Source organism: Littorina saxatilis, linkage group LG2 (assembly GCF_037325665.1).
Source record: "Littorina saxatilis isolate snail1 linkage group LG2, US_GU_Lsax_2.0, whole genome shotgun sequence".
Taxonomy (NCBI): Eukaryota; Metazoa; Mollusca; class Gastropoda; order Littorinimorpha; family Littorinidae; genus Littorina; species Littorina saxatilis.
Window position 1 is genome coordinate 21,825,819 of NC_090246.1, and position 23,381 is coordinate 21,849,199.

Consider the following 23,381-nt stretch of genomic DNA (forward strand, 5'->3'; position numbering starts at 1 on the left):
TATGCCGGGTGTACGCCGGCAAAGCCGGCGCACCGCACGGAGGAAGGGAGATAATCGCGGCTAAAAACACTGGAGAAGATAAGGAAGAGTTACTGGTAGTGGATCCAGACCAAAAAAAACAAAATCGGTTCAGCACAAAACAGCTGGGAGGAAGGGAGATAATCGCGGCTAAAAACACTGGAGAAGATAAGGAAGAGTTACTGGTAGTGGATCCAGACCAAAAAAAACAAAATCGGTTCAGCACAAAAAACAAAATCGGTTCAGCGTTGCGCGCTGAGAGCACGTGTTGAAATATCTCATCGACCAGGTTGTGTCCCGGGTGTACCTGAATATGCCCACCAAATTTGAAGCAGATCCATCGAGAACTTTGGCCGTGCATCGCGCACAGACACACAGACACACAGACACTAGTCGTATATATATATAGATGCTGCCCTTAAATGTTTTCTTCGCCGTCATGTAAGGTAGCTCGTCATGAATAGTCTGTGTCCTACCTACTACCTAATGGGTATCGAGTAGGAATAAATCCCAAATCCATTCGCGAAGATGCAACTGAACTGGTCATTTTGCACTCATTATGTCACCGTATGATAAACATGCATTCAGTTGAAAAGTAAGCAAACATGCTTTATTTTGAAAATGTAACATAGTTTCCAGTTTTTAAGACCTGTGGTAAAGTTAGAATAAATATGTACATGACATTATTCGAAGGGCAAATAAACTGAAAGATCGGTGTAGATGAGTATAAGTCAGCACCATTCTACAGGAGCTATGACTCTTTCGATCAGCTCTATATTCTCCTTATTGTACATGTAAAAGTTAGCCAAAAAATTATTGCAACAAATTTCAAACCCAAATTAAAGCCTTAATTCCTGTGTCATTTAATTAAAACTGTATATGCCAAAGAAGGCCGTTCACTTAACCTTCAGGATCACCTCTTTGATTAAATATTTCTTTTACAGGGATCACGTGACCGCCGCTCAAGTAAGGGTACCCTCAAAATCGACCAGACAAAAACGGAAGAGCCGAATGAAAAATCGACAAAAAAATCACAATAGGCAAAACGTTGCAACTTTCACATACGGGAAGAAAGTCAAACCAATTATCTACCCTGAACAGATTGTTTTGTTTTGCTACCTTGCGTATTTCGCGTGCTATGCTATTCCTACTGATGCAGGTGTCGATCGCAAGAGCGGTCAAAAACGGGACTTTTTAGGAGTATCATGACAAAAAAGTCTGCACTTTAGCAATGACTTGGTGGATTGCTTTGAAACTTTCAGAATATTTTACCAACATACTAGAAATACTTCGAGCGAAATGATGGATTGTTACAGGTGTTTGTTAAAATGTTATGCAATTTTTCGAAAGAAGTTTTTAATCTCGTCGTAGGATTGTTCCCTTGGGTCCAAAAAATGTATGACTTTGCATGTCTTTACAAAAATGATTGGTACACACACTGCTAAAGTTTTATGTGCGTGTAAGCACTGACGCAAATTTGCTGGACCAGTAAACACGCTACATATTTAAGCGATGATTCTGGTGCCACAGCGATGCCCAGCCAAGCGTGACCGTAGCATGTTTTAAGAGGCACGCAGCGATAACAGCTGCAAGCGCGAAACAGCGTGAACCCTCAAAATCGACCAGACAAAAACGGAAGAGCCGAATGAAAAATCGACAAAAAATCACAATAGGCAAAACGTTGCAACTTTCACATACAAGAAGAAAGTCAAACCAATTATCTACCCTGAACAGATTGTTTTGTTTTGCTACCTTGCGTATTTCGCGTGCTATGCTATTCCTACTGATGCAGGTGTCGATCGCTAGAGCGGTCAAAAACGGAACGTTTTACGTCAATTTTTATGGGTATCATGTCAAAAAGCGCTACATTTTAGCAATGACTTGGTGGATTGCTTTGACACTTTCAGAATATTTTACCAACATACTAGAGATACTTCGTGTAAACGTTTGGATCGTTACGGTTATTTATCCAGATGTGACGCAATGTTTTGGAAAATGTCATAGGATTGTTTACTTGTGTCCAAACAATTCATGACTTTGCATATCTACAGATAAATGATTTATACAGATTCTGTCTAAGTTTCATTTGTGTGTAGCTGCTGGCGTTAATTTGCTAGTCATGCAAACACATGAGGAAAAAATGGAACGTTCACGCTGTTTCGCGCTTGTAGCTGTTATCGCTGCGTGCCTCTTAAAACATGCTACGGTCACGCTTGGCTGGGCATCGCTGTGGCACCAGAATCATCGCTTAAATATGTAGCGTGTTTACTGGTCCAGCAAATTTGTGTCAGTGCTTACACGCACATAAAACTTTAGCAGTGTGTGTACCAATCATTTTTGTAAAGACATGCAAAGTCATACATTTTTTGGACCCAAGGGAACAATCCTACGACGAGATTAAAAACTTCTTTCGAAAAATTGCATAACATTTTAACAAACACCTGTAACAATCCATCATTTCGCTCGAAGTATCTCTAGTATGTTGGTAAAATATTCTGAAAGTTTCAAAGCAATCCACCAAGTCATTGCTAAAGTGCAGACTTTTTTGTCATGATACTCCTAAAAAATGACGCAAAAAGCCCCGTTTTTGACCGCTCTTGCGATCGACACCTGCATCAGTAGGAATAGCATAGCACGCGAAATACGCAAGGTAGCAAAACAAAACAATCTATTCAGGGTAGATAATTGGTTTGACTTTCTTCCCGTATGTGAAAGTTGCAACGTTTTGCCTATTGTGATTTTTTTGTCGATTTTTCATTCGGCTCTTCCGTTTTTGTCTGGTCGATTTTGAGGGTACCCTTACTTGAGCGGCGGTCACGTGATCCCTGTAAAAGAAATATTTAATACAAATGATGATCCGGAAGGTTAAGTGAACGGCCTTTTCTGGCATATAAAGTGTTAATAAAATGACACGGGGATTAATGCTTTAATTTGGGTTTGACATTTGTTGCAATAATTTTTTGGCCAAGTTTACTTCAATGTGCTTTCAGACTTTAAGTTCCTTTGCTGTCTCGCGTACGCGAGAGTAAACCTACGCATAATCTTGTTCCATGAAATACGAATGAACATCATTCATATCGGCTGTACAATACATTTTTGTTCACAACGTTTACCTTTTTTTTTTATATATACAAACAGGTTTAAATGGTCACAATACTTGTCAGTATAGGTAAACACCATGTCTGGTTGTCAGATAAAACCACGATAAAGTTGACATCTACTGATTTGTGTTTTTTGCGGCATTTTAGCCAGCTACTGTTCAACGCGAAACGATTGACTGTGTTGTAGAAAATAGTGTTTTCTGTTTATGGGGAAGAGTGATAAGGGCAGGTGTGTGTGTGTGTGTGTGTGTGTGTGGTGAGGGTCATTGAGTGTGTGTGTGTGTGTTTTGTGTGTGTGTGTGTGTGTGTGTGTGTATGTGTGTATGTATGTGTGTATGTGTGTGTGTGTGTGTGTGTGTGTTTGGTATAGCGAAAAGTACATCAGGCTTTTCGCGAGAAGGATGCAAGTAACATCTTATTTCTGATCAGAGACATACAATTCTTTCCATGTCTCTGATCTGATACAAGATACATGTACATCCAGCACCATTAAAAGCAGTTGGTTGGTTAGACATGATTTCTACGCTTGTTTGCTATGGTAACGCCCTCAGCATATTTCCGTGAGGTGAACTCATGAAACATTCTTTAGTGTGTAGGACGACAAGATATATATATTTGGCATTTTGCACAAATATCAAGCTGTGTTAGACATTACTGAAGAGAAACGGTAGATTGTACCCTAAAAACAAATTTGAAAATAAAAATATCACATGGTCTTTATGTCTATGCATTTGTTGGTGACTGTTGGTGTGTATGCGTGCATTATTGTGTGTGTGTGTGTGTGTGTGTGTGTGTGTGTGTGTGTGTGTGTGGTGAGGGTCATTGAGTGTGTGTGTGTGTGTTTTGTGTGTGTGTGTGCAATCCAAATCTGCACTCGAATCGGCAAACCTGATACCATTAAATGTCCACCCATCAACACATCATATGATCAGACTGCCGATGAGTCAGTCAAACACGAGTATTAACGTCCTACCCGACGAAAATGTGAAAGGGTGTGGGAGCCATAATTCAGGCCGGATGCGCAGACGTCTCGAAGTTGACAGAACGTGCTAGGACCCGGATTCAGCGGGTGGCCGAGCGCCAAGGGACGTAACTCATGAATGGACCACACGTTCGGAACAAAATGAGCAGACGACAAGGTTTGTCCAATTTGACCGGAGGGTCCCGAACAGTTGAGGATCAGGTTTTGGGAGGAGGGGAGGGGGGGGGTGTTTCAGGACATCATTTTCTTTCCCACACACAGCGATTTCAGGCGATGGAATGACATGAGTGTGGAATGCGGAAAAAGCAGGATGAGATTCTTTTGCCAACTCTCTGATCCTTGACGTGACGTAGCCTATACTGACCAGATACTATCAGTGTTGGCATTACAGTGGAACCCCACGATTAAAACTCCCCCCTATTTAAGACCTTGCCTTTTCCGATTTGCTATTCAGTCATAGTCGCCCCCCGCGGGTTAGGGGAAAGAATTTACCCGATGCTCCCCAGCATGTCGTAAGAGGCGACTAACGGATTCTGTTTCTCCTTTTACCCTTGTTAAGTGTTTCTTGTATAGAATATAGCCAATTTTTGTAAAGATTTTAGTCAAGCAGTATGTAAGAAATGTTAAGTCCTTTGTACTGGAAACTTGCATTCTCCCAGTAAGGTCATATGTTGTACTACGTTGCAAGCCCCTGGAGTGGTTCTATCCCCTCTCCCCTCTTTCCCCGTCGCGATATAACCTTCGTGGTTGAAAACGACGTTAAACACCAAATACAGAAAATAACAGTCATAGCTACTCCTTCCTTTTTAAGGACTGATTTGCGACGTCTTAACAGAGGATTCCACTAATATCTTTGGGGTGAGATTTTGCTTCTTAGTCATTGTCAGTGTGTGCTCTAACAAGAGGCTAAAACGATCGGAGCAAATCTAAATGCGTCTAATTGCGTCAAATGTTGTAGTGGTAATGTAAACCGTTATTATTGAATTCCAATATAGTGGAAGGGTAAACTCACTGTTTGTGCCCATCCCCTTCAGCGGACGATGAGTGTGGTTAAATGTTTTTGATACGCGTTTGTACATGCGCATTATTACACCCCCGGTATAGGGGTGTGTATAGGTTTCGCTCGATGTGTTTGTTTGTTTGTTTGTTTGTTTGTGTTCGCATATAGATCTCAAGAATGAACGGACCGATCGTCACCAAACTTGGTGAACAGGTTGTATACATTCCTGAGACGGTCCTTACAAAAATTGGGACCAGTCAAACACACGGTTAGGGAGTTATTGGTGGATTAAAATTATACAAGGACTTACGAACATCTTAATGGTCAAAGGGAAATAACCATTCTCACTCAGTCACTGCCACCAACTGAGAAGGTTATTTCCCTTTGACGAGGGTGTTTTTCCTACCTCGTAGGAATTTCTTGTTTTTCTAACCAATCCAATAGCTCCCCACCTTCTTTACTCACACGCACACACTGACACACATTCACACACACTCACACACACACACACACACACACACACACACATATATATATACTCACACACATACATACACTGACACATCGCACACACACACACACACACACGCACACACACACGCACACGCACACACACACGAACACACACACACAAACACACACACACATACACACACACACACACACACACACACACACACACACACACATACACGAACACACACACACACACACACACACACACACTAAAAACTCACAGTTTCCTCCTCTGTTGCATGCTAGTTGCGCAATTCCTATAAAAAAAAAAATATATATTACAAACAAAAAACATTGCTCAAGAAGGGCGACGACCCTTCTCCAATGGCAACGACTCTTCACTAATCGAAACTCACGTTGTGTTTCACTGGGCTGAATTTAAATAAGGCACGTCCTTAGAAACGGTACAGATAAGGCGTAGACTTTAAAGACAAAGCAGATAAGGTAAGGACTTTAAAACAGAAAATTCTGTAATCAGCGAATGCCTCTTCAAGAAATGTTTTCGATCATTAATTAGTTATGGTGTAATCCAATTAAGGAGGAGACTTCTGACTGTTCTTGTTGTTGTTGCCTACTGCATCGACTGTACCCCGAAACTGTGATGCATGACATAGCAATTGACGTCATCCTCGTTTTAGCCTAGCCTCCCAGGCTTAAGGGGTATCGTGTGCGTGTTAGGTTTTTTGTTACAAAAATGATATGCACAATTTTCAAAAGCTAGCTTAACATTATGCGTCTTCTTTTTTTTCATACTTTATCGTTCAGCCGTGTTACCTTCACAATTCTTTTTGTACATCTGTCTGTCTGTTTTTCTGCCTGTTGCTCTCTCTCTCTCTCAACAAACACACACACACACACACACACGCACACACACACAAACACGCACACACACACAAACACACGCACACACACAAACATACACACGCACACACACACAAACACACACACACACACACAAACACACACACACAAACACACACACACACACACAAACACACACACAAACACACACACACACACACACACACACGCACACACACACAAACACACACACACACACACGCACACATACACAAACACACACACACACAAACACACACACACAAACACACACACACAAACACACACACACACAAACACACACACACACACACAAACACACACACACATTCAAGCAAGCGCGCACCCACGCACGTACATTCGGGCCGTGTTGCAAGGGCACATTCTGGCCTAGCCTACACTCTACGCCACACAAGTGCAAAAAGATGCTGGTGGATTGCCGGGTGGTTGAATAATAGATGTACCCGGTCTTCGGGCGTCCTCATCCACCCCGTTTTAATAACCAACCTCTCCCGGGTGATGTACGTGTTCAAGATTACCTGAAGAAGTTCCACCGTATCTTCTCGTTCCTTATTGGTAATACAAATGTTTGTTGGTGTTAGGGTTGTTTGTACTATCTTTAACTGAGTTAGAAATAAAGCCATACAGAGCGAAACATAAGAGAATCAAGCCAAACCAAATTAAACCTAAACAACACACACACACACTCACACACACACACACACACACACACACACACACACACACACACACACACACACAAAAGCATCTGAACATCCCCATGAACAACAACAGCCCAGAACAGGTGAGTACAATTTGTTTTTGCAAGTAGTCGCAACAATGCAACACTTTTTTTTAACCTCAGGGAAGAGTATACAGAAGAAATAAATCTTTCGTATAATTTCTACCAGACGATTTCTGATTTCTTATTGTTCTCAAATGATCATGAAATTAGTCAAAATTTGACTAAATGTAAAAACAAACTTTTTTTATGACCGACCCCATGCAGGAAAAGACATACAGACACTGAGACAAGGAAGATGAGAGCGACAAATCATCCGAGACGAACACCTCCCAAGTAGGCGTCATCGACCGCTGATGTAAGTCTTGTGTATTTAACCTTTTACAGCAAGAAAGCGGGGATGCTGATTAACATTATTCTTGAAGTCACATTTGATTGGCTGCTTGATCGTTCGTCTGGAACTATCTTCAAGATGTGCTTTGCATTACTTCACTCCTGCCTTAGTTTGACAACATCCAGGACCGCCACTAAGGACACTCGCAAGAACTCGGGGGGAGGCTGGAATAAGCTGTGAAGCAAGGAGCATGTTAAGTGTCATCCTTTGAGAAAATTGTGTGAAGTTGGTGAATGAGGAAGGCTGTCGGTTTGACGACCACAATCGCACAGTGTGGCCTATTGGCCCAACGGAAGCTGATGGCGACCAGGACTGGTCAGTGCCTACTGACCTTCTTCCTGTTGGTCGTTACCGCAGGTGAGATGTTTATGTTTTGAATTCTTCTTTTCGTGATGAGATTCTCCATCTTTTTGGACGGTCCCGCATAAGCAAATATGTTCGAAGGACGTTAAAAACCAACTAGCGCCTTCTGGAGGATGTCACACTTTTGTACGAGCGTATGGAAAGTTGGACAGATTTTAGTTATTGCAAAAGCAGTAAAGAGCACCATGTTCATGTGTAAACAGCACCATGTTCATGTGTAAACAGCACCATGTTCATGTGTAAACAGCACCATGTTCATGTGTAAACAGCACCATGTTCATGTGTAAACAATTAACTGTCTTCTTTTCCCGCAGGGTTGAGAAAATCGATGAAAATGTCGACACTTCTTCTAATCTTAACACTTTTAAACCATTTTTCATTTTCAGTTTTGTAATTCCGTAAAATTAGGTTGAAATGTTAATTAAGTAGGTTAATTTCTTCACTATGAACGTAAGGAAAATTGTAAAACTCATCAGTCTAAGAATGATGTTTCATATTTCTATATCTTGTGTCCTCATTGCTGAAGTTGTATGTATAATTAATTTGTTAACCTTTCTTTAATCCGTCGGTTGGAACAGGCCGATAAACTTTCTCTGTCAAATACCTAACTCAGTATTAATACAAATATGTATTATCATTAGTAGAAATCAGATACATGTATTTGTTACTTGTATGCCTACTGTGCGTCTTTATTACACCCCCGGTATAGGGGTGTGTATAGGTTTCACTCGATGTGTTTGTTTGTTTGTTTGTTTGTGTTCGCATATAGATCTCAAGAATGAACGGACCGATCGTCACCAAACTTGGTGAACAGGTTCTATACATTCCTGAGACGGTCCTTACAAAAATTGGGACCAGTCAAACACACGGTTAGGGAGTTATTGGTGGATTAAGATTAAGAGTGACATATTAATGGTCAAAGGGAAATAACCATTCTCACTGCCACCAACCTCGACGTACCCTTTACGCGAATAAACATTCTGACTTCTGACTTCTGACTTCAGACTTCAGACTTCAGACTTCAGACTTCAGACTTCTGACTTCTGACTTCTGACTTCTGACTTCAGACTTCAGACTTCAGACTTCTGACTTCTGACTTCTGACTTCTGACTTCTGACTTCTGACTTCAGACTTCAGACTTCAGACTTCTGACTGTCTTTCTGTCTCTCTGTCTCTGTCTCTCTCTCTGTCTCTCTGTCTCTGTCTCTGTCTCTCTCTCTCTCTCTCTCTCTCTCTCTCTCTCTCTCTCTCTCTCTCTCTCTCTCTCTCTCTCTCTCTCTCCGCATGTAATAAAGTTCCGAGTTCTCTGACGGGGGTGTTTTTCCTACCTCGGAGGAATTTCTTGTTTACAATAATTTCCAGTTTAGATCAGTTCTTGCTGAACGTCTTTGTGAACGTGAATTCAAATAAAGAACAGTTTTTTTACTCAGGGTATTTTAAATCATATCCTGGATAGAAAAGCACCACTTCGAAGAATGCTTTCAGTCGTTCAAACTGTCTTTGCATTCATCAACGTACAAGATCCACCAACTTAGTGAGACCTGTCTCACTGTAAAGACAGCATGAACAAAGCAAAAACAAAAAAACAATTCGATGACGACGACATCGATTGTGATAACGTCGACGACCACGAGTATGCTGCTGCTGCTGCTGGTGCTAATGATGATGATGATGATGATGATGATGATGATGATGATGATGATGATGATGATGATGATGATGATGATGGATGATGATGATGATGATGATGATGATGATGATGATGATGATGATGATGATGATGATGACGACGGAGATAACAACGATGACTGGAGTTATTAAATAACGAAAGGGATAACTGGACATCGTAACTTATTAACCGATCAATCTTTCTTTCAGGTTTGGCCAGCGGAAGCAATCTGACACTAGACTACAATGAAAACGGAGAACACCTGTTCCACCTGACTGCACCTTTGTCGGGTTGTCACGCTTCGCTGGGCAAGTTCCCTCACTGGTGCCTGGGTAACATCACTGCCTGTGCTGAGTCCGGCTTCTCCCTCGGCTTCTGGTTCGAACTGCAACCGGCTGACGTCACAAGCAGTGACGTTATCCTTCTAACAAATGGCGGCGTCACTCCCGTCAGCGATGGCTTTTACGTCATGCGTCGCTATGGCGACCAGATCGAGGTCGGAGTTGCCATTGGTGGAAATGTATGGCGGGAAACCGTGCGCCTACGCACTGGAGATGTTTCAAGTCACATGACGGTTGCTTGGAACGAGGCTGCAGGACTGACAGTCGGTATTGACGGAGTAAAGTGGTTCACTGACGTCACCCCTTCGTCACGCAGCTTTTTGACGTCAACCAAGAGTCAGGAAATCGTGACGGGTTTGAATCGCTTCGGGCATGAAGTGACGTCATCCTGCAGTTTCGGCGTTAGTCAGGTGCGGATGTTGAACTCTGCGAGCGACCCTGAGGTCTTCAGCAAAGAAGCTGGTGAGTAATAGTTTAATCTGATTGATTGCTTTATTGATTGCTTGCTTGATCATTGAATTGGTTGATTCGGTCCTTCATTCGTTCGTTCATTCCTTCATTTATTCACTCGTTCTTTGGATTGGACGTTCATTGATTCATCGTTGATTGATTGATTGATTGATTGATTGATTGATTGATTGACCATCGGTTGTTCTGTTTATTTTATTTCATACCTTTCCATTTCAAGACTATTACTCGACGCCACTCTACCAGAGAGAGAGAGAGAGAGAGAGAGAGAGAGAGAGAGAGAGAGAGAGAGAGAGAGAGAGAGAGAGAGAGAGAGAGAGAGAGAGAGAGAGAGAGAGAGAAAGGGAGAGAGAGAAAGAAAGAGAGAGAGAGAGAGAACTCGAACTCGAACTCGAACTGGAAAATTTTATTACCGAGGGATGATAGCATTTGGTCCATATGGTCCTTTCTTACAGCTAGTCAAAGTATTAAAAACATTTTAAAAAAAGTGTGCTTGTTAGTGGAAGCATACTATACACTCTCTTTTTCACGCATCCTCACACACGCTCGCACAAATTGTACACCGACTTAGTCGTTAGAGAGGTGCTTTCGGAACTGTCTTTTAAAAGAAGATAAGGACAGAAATGACTTGATATTTACAGGTAGTGAATTCCAAAGGAACGCACCAGAATAAGAAAAACTAGTTTTAAACAAATCGATGCGGGGCCTTGGCAAGACAAGGTTATTTCGAGTGTTTGAATAATATGACGGAGATGATTTGAAGAGTTGTATAAGATATGTTGGGGCGTCCTGATAGACGGCTTTATCCTACATGCGCGAGAGAGACACTCGTGAGATAATAATCGTTCAAATCACACGTGTGTATATCATGTAAATGAGGTCATGTCAAGCAAGTCTGGCAGGGACCTGTTTTTCCACTGCTTATGATGCCAAAGTCACCGAGACAAACGTCATTATAGAAACAAAAATTGCGCTCGCTAATTACCCTCGATGAATTTTTAGAACTAACACGTCACGCCACACTTTCAGAGTGACGTTTCTTTACTTTGACGTAATATATTGCACGAGGCTTTAGAAGAGATCGAGGTTCCAAAACAAGCGTCTTCAAGTTAGCTGCCTCGACTGCAGGACATGTTCAGTAAAATACACGTAAGTACAGTATGTAGGATAAACAGAATACTACATGGCTTGCTGTATCGTCCCAGATTTACATTCGTTACTTTTTCAAATAGTGAACAGCTCGCTTTCGCTCGCAGTTCAATATTTAAAAAAACAACTCGTGTAAATCTGGTACGACACAGCAAGCCATGTAGTATTCTCTATTTATACATGTATACATGAACATTTTTTATACAAAAGCTGCTTCTTTAAGCTTAACATCCCAATACTTTTCATCTTTTCCTTTGTAGAAAGAGATGGACTGAGAGAGAGAGAGAGAGAGAGAGAGAGAGAGAGAGAGAGAGAGAGAGAGAGAGAGAGAGAGAGAGAGAGAGAGAGAGAGAGAATGGGATTGTATGAGAGAGACACAGAGAGAGTAACCTGATAAGGTCAGGTTATGACGTGCTGTCTCGAAACTCCAGGGACATAATTATCTCTCAGCAGTAAAACCGAAAGCCTTTCGGAAAGGCAAAATTACACGACATAATAATGTATGACATCATGAGTTTCCAAAGTGCTTGAATTGTGAAGCTGTCTTGTTTGTGAGTTGTTTTAGCCTAATTTCACTAATAAGGTCATTTCAACTATGGACATGGCATGACCTTACACGGGGTCAGCAGTCTAGCTGTTTTTGGATTTTTACACGGAGTCAGTTATCGGGATCAAAGAATCAATAAAGGAAAGTTTAAAACAAAAATATATATATGTATACTTCTTTTTTTTTAACACCAACAATTAACGAATAATGCAGTGCCACCCAAACTGACAGCAGCTAACGAAAACCTACTTAGAAGGCAGAGCATAGACTACAGAGAAACCTGTAACGTCATCCGGGCACGCAGATAGCAAACCTGGTAGCGGCCGGTGCTGCCACCTAGGGGCAACTCGTCACGCAATTACGGGTAGGGCAGAGATGGGCTTCATTCAAAATGCATTATCAATCAAGGATCTGGCTTAACCACCCCAGAATAATTGCAGAAAGACAGACAACAACACCCGTCAAATGCCAGGCCAATCATTCCCTCTTATCGATCGGTTGGGCGGCGTGTTCATCAAATGTTTAGGACTGCAATTCTGACCGGCTACCAATTCGTGTTTTTGTTGTTATTATATAGTTGTTGTTTTTGTTGAGTTTTGTTTTATTTTTTAGTTTTTTTGGTTGTTTGTTTGTTTGTTGCAAATCTTACGATGTTTTGTTTGATAAACGTCCACACAAACACACACCTACATACACACACTGTTTTGTTGTTGGAACTTTTCTCCTTCACGACAGAGTCGGCGTTTCCATCAAATGTATCAAGATGGATATCGGACAGGCTGCTTATTTGCGTTTATACTGTTATATTTGTTCTTTTGGGTGTTGTTGATTTTAGTGTGTGTGTGTGTGTGTGTGTGTGTGTGTGTGTGTGTGTGTGTGTGTGTGTGTGTATGTGTGTGTGTGTGTGTGTGTGTGTGTGTGTGTGGGAGGGGGGTGTTTCTTCTGATAATTTAACGATGCTCTCCCGTGTTTAATCTCCGCCTGCACGCCCACATTTCAACATTATCATTTAATATTGGTGGTGGTTTTTGTTAGAACTTCTCTGTTACTTTCACGACAGAGTTGTAACAACTATGCAAGGTATTCGGAACATTACATTGCCGTCGGTGTGACGAATTTAAATTCAGTGAGAGAGCCCAACTAGATCCGGTTACATCAGTTTTCATTTGGATATCTCTATAAATAGCATTACTTTGAATGACAACAACATGTTCACCACGAACTTTTCATGCACAGACACGTTCTCTCTCTCTCTCTCTCTCTCTCTCTCTCTCTCTCTCTCTCTCTCTCTCTCTCTCTCTCTCTCTCTCTCTCTCTCTCTCTCTCTCTTCTCTCTCTCTCTCTCTCTCTCTTTCTCTCTCTCTCTCTCTCTCTTTCTTCTCTCTCTCTCTCTCTCTCTCTCTCTCTCTCTCTCTCTCTCTCTCTCTCTCTCTCTCTCTCTCTCTCTCTCTCTCTCTCTCTCTCTCTCTCTAAGCTCAGTTACCATATCAATAAACTGGACCTCCCAAAAAAACAAAGACGAAAAAAAAGTCGTGTGTTGTAGGGTGAAATCATGCAGGTCGCCCATAAAAAAAGCTAACGAACAGTCTGGAAGCGACCCTCTGCTGCGAAAACCAATTTCCTGATTTTATACTCGTGTGCAACGGGACCGTTATGGTGCGCGAACACCATTGAAACGTAACGAGAAAATACTTTCATATTTTGATAGAGAGAAAAAAAAAGAAAAAAACTCTAAAAAATTTGGGAGAGTTCGAGATCGTTACGAGGAAATACTTCCATATTTTTACGACAGAGAAGAAAAAAAAAAGTCGCATAAAGCGATATCAAAATATTTAGTCAAAATGTCGGCCTACAAGGTTGAAACTAAACACACTGGATCATATGTCCACAAGACTAGTAAGACCAGGACTGGTCGAAACCCTCCGACCGAGACATCGCTGACAGGCGCAAACTATAAACCTAATTTGCATAAAACGGATTTTCTTTTTTTCTTTTTTTCAGCCCATTTTCAAAACAAACATAACCATTCTAAATATTTATTCTGGAAAATCTCTTTTGAGTATGTTATTGCAATTTTATTTGAGGAAGAATTCAAATAAGCAAATTGATATTAACCAATTTTAAGTTTCAAAGCTGAAATGCTAAAAGAGAGTCCAGACCGGGTCATAGAATGCTTGACCAAAATTTTAATTAATTGATTGAAAATTGCGGTCCCAACAGTACCGCCTCAAATTTTATTAAAGTCGGATATGACGTCATCAAAAACATTTTTATCCACAAAATGAAAAACACCGTCTAGTGATATCACCTGCAAGAATTTACATGTAAACGTACATAGACATCTGTCTAGTAGTCTTCTGGGAATCGCTTAAAACGAACGCACGCACACACGCACACATGCACCCTCGGCTCTCATCTCGATCCCCTGTCTACCGCAATTCATTCCGTCAGATATTGACTGAATGTAAAAACGAAGCCAAAATGGCAGGGAGTGTTCGAGACCGCTGTAATCGCGATTGAAAACTGCAGGAAGAGCATGCCATCCACGACGATAATAAAAATGATGCATGTTTTAATCAGTGGCCGCAACAATGGTCAAAGAAGAATCTGAAACATTGCTCATGTTAGCGTGGCTGCGCATTGTTAATTCAGGAAGCCGTGAGCCAAGATTACTTCTCTGGTTTTCCCAAACCGATGACTCCCATATTTAGAATCTTAATGACAACTTGGATGTTAAACTAACATCCCTTTTCTGGATTAACAAACCTTTGACCCCTATTTTTAGTATCTTAAAAAACTAAAGGATATTGAACTAATAGAGAATACTACATTTTAACGTGAGTACAGTGCTTTTTGGTCTTTTTGTTGTTCGCTCTCACGTGCAGTCGCCATTGTTTATTTGCTTTAAGTGGTATATCTAAATAAGAGTTCTTATTTTATTGCTAATGCTGTTAAAATATTTATCATAGTGCTCGATTTTGCCACGCAAACACACACACACACACACACACACACACACACACACACACACACATACACACACACACACAATCATACTCACACGCAAGGACGCACACATACACACACACACACACACAAACACACATACACACACACACACACACACAAACACACATACACACACATACATACACACACTACGCGCACGCACGCGCACACGCACACACACACACACACACACAGCAGATACGCACACACACGTGCTCCCGCGCTAATACGCCAATTCACTGCATTGCAAAAATACCATCACTAAAGCTGAGAGGCAGAAGAAGCGTCGACAAATTTCAAAATGTCAAACTCTTTCAGTTATACTTTCATTGAAATGTCATTAGTTCGAAAATTAATTTAATCAATTTATTATATGAATCTGTTACTTCAGGTTTCAACGAAAAGTTCTTGAAAGCCTGCAGCCGTGCTGCCTCGGTCGCGAACGAAACCATCCGCAGCGTGAGGTTATCACAAAGTCCCGACATTGCCTGCAGGCAGCTGTGCAGTGACGCGGGTCACACGCTGGCACTTCTGCGTCACAACGACGACTGCAGCTGTGCTGACGTCATGCCCGATGACGCCATCCTGCACAACGCTTGCAGCTTTGATGACTGGCACGTGTACCGCGTTCACCACGTCATCGACGAGCACGCGCTGAAGCTGCGAGCTTGGACCAAGATGACGACAGGCAGGGACTACACCAAACCCGGAGAAGACGTCGCTTTTTACGCCACACACGACCTTGACCTTGACTCGTCCTTCACCTTCTTCTTCGACGACGGAACGAGCTTTGTGACCTCAGCATCTCCCATCTACCACGCGTTCAAGGCGGCGGGAGTGCATGAGGTCACGGTCACAACCAAAGTCGGCGTCATCGAGCTGAACGCCACAGCTTCTGTCGTCATCGAGGACGTCGACGAGGGCGTGGAACCCAGCATGGTGGTGGTGACGTCATGGCACGACGATGACGCAAGAGTCGCTCTGCACACGGTATTCGTGGCTGACGAGCACAGCACCAACTGCACCGTTCGCTACGGTGACGGGACGCACCTCAAACTTCCTTCCTTTGCTGACTTTGGTGAGATTCGACAGTCTAACTACAAGTATGTCATGTGTGGGAGGTACAACGTCATCGCTGAGTGTAACAACCCGTACGGTCAGACAAAGGACAACTTTTTCTTCCTTGCGCGTGAGCTGGACACGTTCTCGTCTTACCTGCCTCAAGGCGAAGGATTCAACATCAGCGTGGCCGGGGGAAAGGAATTCTTGCAGGTAACAGCTAGACGACGAATTTTGATTTATGGTTATTCTTCGGTGGCATCGAAACCATGCCCAAACCTGATGATGATGATGATGATGATGATGATGATGATGATGATGATGATGATGATGATGATGATGATGATGATGAGTATGAGTATGAGTATGATGATGATAACAATACACGCAGAAAGAGAGAGAGAGAGAGAGAGAGAGAAGAGAGACAGAGAGAGAGAGAGAGAGAGAGAGAGAGAGAGAGAGAGAGAGAGAGAGAGAGAGAGAGAGAGAGAGACCGTACGTCAGATTTTTTAAAGAATCCAACCAAGCTAACAGTGATGTGCTGTTTACAGTCCATAGCTGTGGAAGTAAACGGAAGCAAGATCAGTCATGGTATAGGTCACGACCTTGTGACTTTGACCGACAAGACCTTCGTCCCTGCGACAGACAACCTGGTAGAGGTCAAATTCGAGGACGCGATCCTGACCCGACATGTCATCCGATCCGAACGCCGTGTGCACAAGCCTATCGTCGAGGTAAGTCAGAATTCTACTAAGTAGCGTGTTTTAACTAACACAACGAAGCATGTTTTGCGTGCGTGCCATGCGTGCGTGTGTTTGTGCGTGTGTGTGTTCGTGTGCGTGTGTGTGTGTTCGTGTGTGTGTATGTTTGTGTATGTGTGTGTGTGTGTATCTGTGTCTGTGTGTGTCTGTAAGTCTCTGTGTGTGTCTGTGTGTGTTTGTCTCTGTGTGCGCATGCGTCTGTGTCTGTCTGTCTGTATGTCTGTCTGACTCTGTCTGTCAGTCTGTCTGTATCTGTGTCGTTCCTGTTTTTTCCGTTTTGCTTGTTTGTATTTTCGTTAGCTTTTATCAGCCAGGTATGTATGTGTGCAGAGTGACGTCACTGCTGACGCGTGGTCTATGACGGCCAACATCACGGTGACTGTGACTCCCTGTGACTTCACCACGCTCACCGTGGACTTCGGCAACAGCGAGCCTCCAGCCGTCGTTTATGTGCAGGTAGAGTTATTTTGGTCATTTTTTTTTATTTTACAAATGCTTTACTAGGATTGCTTAAAATAAGCACTATGCGTGAGTGAGAATCTCGAATGCGGTATATTGTTTATCATGTCACGATAAAAAAAAATTAAAAAGTTTTGTTTAAACCATATACAGTATGATGAACGTGAAAGGTTGGAGGTCCAGTGGTAATTGAACCTACATAATTATGTAGGATTTGTGTCGCAAAAGAAAGACTGATAAAGTAACAGCATACTTCAAACGAATAACTGTTACTTTCGTTCTTTATTTCATCATTTCCAATAGGCGGTCTCAGGTGAGAACTGTTTGTGTTCGATATTTATTGTAATTACTTTCAACAAGGACGGAGGGGCGGGGATGTAGCTCAGTCGGTAGCGCGCTGGATTTGTATCCAGTTGGCCGCTGTCAGCGTGAGTTCGTCCCCACGTTCGGCGAGAGATTTATTTCTCAGAGTCAACTTTGTGTGCAGACTCTCCTCGGTGTCCGAACACCCCCGTACACGGTACACGCAAGCACAAGACCAAGTGCGCACGAAAAAGATCCTGTAATCCATGTCAGAGTTCGGTGGGTTATAGAGACACGAAAATACCCAGCATGCTTCCTCCGAAAACGGCGTATGGCGGGGTAAAAAACGGTCATACACGTAAAATTCCACTCGTGCAAAAAAACACGAGTGCACGTGGGACTTTCAGCCCACGAACGCAGAAGAAGAAGAAGAAGAAGGATGGAGAAGTTCTCTGACAATGAAATTCGTATGACACTGGAATAAAACTGAGACTAGCGGCGTCTCTAACTAACCAAAATCATCAACAACAAAATCAAAAACGTCGACGACAACAAAACTAATCTAACAAGAATAATCACTGCTACAAAAGCAACTACACTCGCATCACTGTCGTTAAAAATTATCTTGAAATTTGCATTGCTGTAAGTATAGTAAACGTGCAGAACTTCTTAACGAACAATATTTGTCAGCGTTCATCACAGACCAGTTAAATTAAGTATACCGTCAACACCGCACAATTCCCTTTTTTCAGGAAGCCAGAGACTCCGTGACATACTGGCACATGGTGACCTACTCCACCCTGGGTGCCTACCTGGTCACTGCCACCCTGTCCAACGACGTGTCCAACGCATCAGACAGCCTCTGGGTGTCAGTGGAAGTGCCCATTACGTCACTCAACGTGTCGACGGTCAACATCACGGATCTGACGTCACCGGTCGGCGTCACGCTTGACGTCAACTCGGGTGCTGCTGGCCCCGATAGGGTGATTCTTACGGTAAGTAATAGTAAACCGAATAGGGAGGAAAACAGATCAGTAACGAGTGAAGATTTGTTTGTGTCGCGAGTTAATACTTTTAAGCGGTCCTAAGCTGAAAATGTAACACGCTCGAAACGTTTCGTAACCTAACTCATAACCCATGGGCGGGAAGACAGCTCAGTCGGAATGTAGCCCGAAATTCCATGAGGAATATGTGATACATTATCCTTATTGTTATCCTGATATTTCAGGTTTCCTACAATGGTTCTTGCATAAAACTTCGCAGTGCTGTTATACTGAATCTATATTCACCATGTTTGTGTCCTCCGAGCTTTGTCGAGCGAAAGCAAACCGATGACTTATTTTGCAGGTGGACTACGGTGACGGGAAAGAGCCACGTGAGATGTTCACGACCAGCGACGACGACGTCTTCCAGCCCATCACCCTGGACTACGTGTACAGCTACTGGGGTATCTACATCATCACCGTCACGGCACGCAACAACATCAGCTCTGTGTCGGAGAGCCTGCTTGTACAGGTGAGACTCGGCGATAATTTTTTCTGAGATAAACAAATGCATGGCATGGCAAGGCAAGGCAAGGCAAGGCAAAGGATTTATTCAAGAAATCCCATAGGGGGAGGGGGGGGGGGCGGATGAAAGGGAAGCAGACCACAAAAGTGAAAAGGGACAAATTAATGTAGTTTTCTTGGGTGAAGACAAAAAATAGAAAAGTAGGTTCTAAGTATGGGCAGAAGGGGGCGGGGGCGAGGGGGGGGGGGGTTCTTAAATGGGGTTGGGGTATTAAATAGGTGGGTGGGTGTTTTTTTTTACTGTATTCTGATTTTGTCTCCCTCACTGATCTCTTCTCACTACGCAGATAAAAGAGCATATGTTTTGAACTTGAATTGCTGATTTTTTCAGGTGGGAATGAATATTTCATTCGTGGATCTCACGACAACAACAGAGCGCGTGCAGCTGTCGGAGAACGTTACGTTTGAGGTCATTTGCCCCACGGGGACTGACGTCACCTACACGCTCGACTTCGGTGACAGAACTTCCTTCAGTGCCCAAGAAATCAACCCAATCAGTACTTCAAACCACACGACAGCTGAAATACTCTCTCCGAGTACCGCTTTATTCACCCACATGGTATGGACTTGCCATAGACTATCTTGCCAGAGGTTCTTGAAGACTATATCTTACCATACATTCTCGAGTTAGGTCATGTTTTTAGTCGGTTGTAAAGATTCATTATTTGCATTGGCTTTAAGGACAGTTCCTCTCTATGCCTCATAGTGGTTTAGTTCTTTTTTGTGTATGTGGCGTTTTTCCTTTGTGTTTTGTTTTTTAATCACAGTGTTCCAATGCGGTGAGCTTAATTTTATCTTATTCTCATTTACGAATGGCTTGCGCCTACAATCTGGATTCTTCATTGTAACACTTGTAAGACAGAAAGCACATATGTATCAAATACTTTATTTTTTAAAGTCAATGATTTCCTGCTGCGTGATTCTGATTATCCAGACAGGAAAAAGAAAATCAGATTTATGCAACTCCTTTGGTGTGTCCTTTCCGCGTCGGTTCAATCATGATATTTGTCGAATTTTGCCCTCACTGGTTGTGGGCAATTTTGGCTTGATCTTTCGCTTTCTTGTCATTACCTTTAACACTCCAATATCCGTTTCTTTTTCGGTATACAAAGTGATACTTCAGGGTCAATTTCAGAGCTACCAACGCCTTCACTTTCATGTCTACCGAAACCCACCTGCAGTGGTCGTTCATGATTCCATCTTTACCCCGTTCTCAGTGCCCTACCTTATTGAAGTTATTCTCTTTTGCAGTACACAAAGCCAGGCTACTACGGGGTCAGTTTTACGGCTAGTAACGCCTTCACGTCTATGTCTATTGAGCCCTGTCCATTAGTAGTCGTTCGTGATTCTATCTTTTTTCTCAGTATCCCACCTGATTCTCTTTTACAGTACATAAAACCAGGCTGCTACAGGGTCAGTTTTATGGCTGGCAACGCCTTCAAGTCCATGTCTATCGAGCCCTGCCAAACAGTAGTCGTTGACCATTCTTTTTTTATGTTCTCAGTATCCCACCTTTATTCTTTTTTTTACAGTACATACAGTCAGGCTACTACAGGGTCAGTTTTACGGCTAGCAACGCCTTCACTTCCAGGTCTATCGAGCCCTGCAAACAGTAGTCGTGGACCATTCTAGCTTTTTTTCTCAGCATCCCACCTGATTTGCTTTTGCAGTATACAAAGCCTGGCTACTACAGTTTTACTGCTACCGACGCATTCACTGCAATGTCCACCACACTCTGCCCTACAGTGGTGGTTGACGATTCTAGTTTTACCTTCCTCTTGGCGGGGAGATAGCTCAGTCGGTGGCGGCGCTGGCTTGAATCCAGTTATCGCCTTCGGCGTGGGCTCGACCCTCACGTTCGGCGAGGGATTCATTTCCCAGAGTCAACTTTGTGCAGACTCTCCTCGGGGTCCGAACAGCCCCGTGTGCACGCATGCGCACGGTAGAGATCCCTAGTTCACAGCAAAAGTTCAGGGCTTGGAAACATGAATACACGCATGCAGGAAAAAGAAAACAAATGGGTAGGGCCGTGCTGTATGGCAGCTCGCTTTCCCCAGTGAGAAAGCAGCCCGAATTTTCATTAGAGTAACCTCACAGGACGATATGATGATACCAATTCTCAGTATCCCACCTTATTCTCTTTTGCAGTATACACAGCCAGGCTACTACAGGGTCAGTTTCACGGCCACCAACGCCTTCACCTCGATGACCACCACGCTCTGCCCTAGAGTGGTGGTGGACGATTCGGGTGTCACGGCTTTCACCTGTCCTCCGCCCACAGTACGCCTGCTTGGTCTCCATGGCAACAGCAGTCTGACGGAGCCGGCGGTCAACAAGCGGTCAGCGGAGACACGGGTGCACGTGCAGGCCTCTGTCAACTGTCCGCAGAAAGTCACGGGTCTCCACTACTCGTGGAAGGTGAGGATGATCTACTGTTATCCGAACTGACAAACTGATCGTATTTCAAACAGCTGAAAGAATACGTGAAGCCCGAGTGTGTGAGTGTGTATTTGCGCTGATCCTGTCCTTTGAGTGTCGATGTTGTGGATGTGGATGTGGTTGTAGTGGTTGTGGTGGTAGTGGTGGTCATTCCTGGGCGTCGTTTGTTTTCGTTTTTATGCGTTGGGAGGAGGGGGTGCTACTTTCATTGGGGGGGGGGGGGGGGTGGTGCTTTCTTTAATATGCTCGGGCTTATCGGATCTAATTTGAAAACTTCTAAATAACAAAAACGAACGAATTGCTACATCCACTTTTCGCCTGATTGATCCTCCTGGACATCCTCCCGTAACTGTCAGCAGTCAGTCAAACTGATTGACTGGCCGGCTGGGATTGATCCTCCTGGACATCCTCCCGTAACTGTCAGCAGTCAGTCTAACTGATTGACTGGCCGGCTGGCTGGCTAACTGGCTAGTTGTGTCTTTGATGTTTTACTGCTCTCTTAATTGTATCATTCTTGTCCTTCCTTTTGTCACACAGACTGTTCTCGTGAACGTGAACGAGCGCGGCGAGGTATGGGAGACAACCGTGCATAGCGTGTGTCGCTTCCAGGACGACAGTTCTACCCTGGTGTTGCCTCCCCGCGCTCTGCCCTACGGCCTGTACAGACTGACCGTGACAGTGGCACCCGCAGGGTACGACCTTGTGACCACCACGCAGGATCTCTACCTGCAGGTATGGGAAGACACTTTGGTTTAAACATGATTTTATTATGATAACATGGGGTGAAATGTAATACAAAAAATAAACTTGGGACTGACTACATAACAAGCTATGCTAAAATTAAGTGTGGTTATGTATTTACATCTACACATAAAACATTTTGAACAGGTACTGTTACATTTTTATTTAAAAAAACGCACGTGTAATGGGTTGTTATTTTTTTTTTAGTGTGTGTGCGTGTGTGTGTGTTTCTTTAACGGTTCCACGCTCATCAGAATAACAAACAAGAAGGGGAAATATATAAAATCTTACCCAAACCTCTACTTCAATCACAAAAATAAAATAAAATCAAACACTTCAAATGTGGATGTTCTTACATTCAAACAATTCCCTTTTCTGTGTGCAGGTTGTTATGTCGGAGCCAGTACCTATTATCCAGGGCGAAGAGGTAGCCACTTTCATGAGGTACGGCACCGCCATTTTTGACCTCTCGCAGTCACGTGACCCGGACCTCGAGCACAACTTCAGGCGAAACTTGTCCTTCCACATGTTCTGCATGCCAGAATCGGACATGAAGGTAAGGTTCCTGAACATGTGGGATTTTTTTCTGAATTATTTTTTCTGGCATGTCGCAAAGCAGCATAACTTATTTTTTCTCAAAGTACTTAAAAATCCTTGTATATTTTACGACGTGTGTTAGCAGAAATCACCGACTTTTTTTTTAAAGCAATGCGTTGAGGAGTTTCTGAAATGTACCGTGTTTGTCTTATTACCCGTTACAACTGCATCAAAACCAAACAAAAAAGACACTGCCTTATGCAAATATCAATCTGTTTGTTGAACATGGTAGGGGGATGGATGGCCTTTCCAGTCATATAACTGCTTTTACAATAAATGGCCTCATCACAAAGATCTGCACTCTAACGCATCTGC

The 23,381-nt window shown here is 43.0% G+C and overlaps 1 protein-coding gene across 1 annotated transcript in view; it reads left to right on the forward strand.

Moving 5' to 3' along the window:
• Positions 1–7,238: 7,238 nt before the first annotated feature.
• Positions 7,239–23,381, forward strand: part of LOC138952321 (polycystin-1-like protein 3) — a 56,129-nt gene continuing 39,986 nt past the window's right edge. The window contains exons 1-14 of the mRNA XM_070323963.1: positions 7,239–7,262; positions 7,820–7,950; positions 8,226–8,239; positions 9,835–10,428; positions 15,531–16,411; positions 16,750–16,932; positions 17,290–17,415; positions 18,474–18,716; positions 19,069–19,236; positions 19,621–19,848; positions 20,541–20,564; positions 21,438–21,707; positions 22,266–22,460; positions 22,855–23,025. Of these exons, the coding sequence (XP_070180064.1) occupies positions 7,239–7,262; positions 7,820–7,950; positions 8,226–8,239; positions 9,835–10,428; positions 15,531–16,411; positions 16,750–16,932; positions 17,290–17,415; positions 18,474–18,716; positions 19,069–19,236; positions 19,621–19,848; positions 20,541–20,564; positions 21,438–21,707; positions 22,266–22,460; positions 22,855–23,025 (3,252 nt within the window). The remainder of the gene's footprint in view (positions 7,263–7,819; positions 7,951–8,225; positions 8,240–9,834; positions 10,429–15,530; positions 16,412–16,749; positions 16,933–17,289; positions 17,416–18,473; positions 18,717–19,068; positions 19,237–19,620; positions 19,849–20,540; positions 20,565–21,437; positions 21,708–22,265; positions 22,461–22,854; positions 23,026–23,381) is intronic.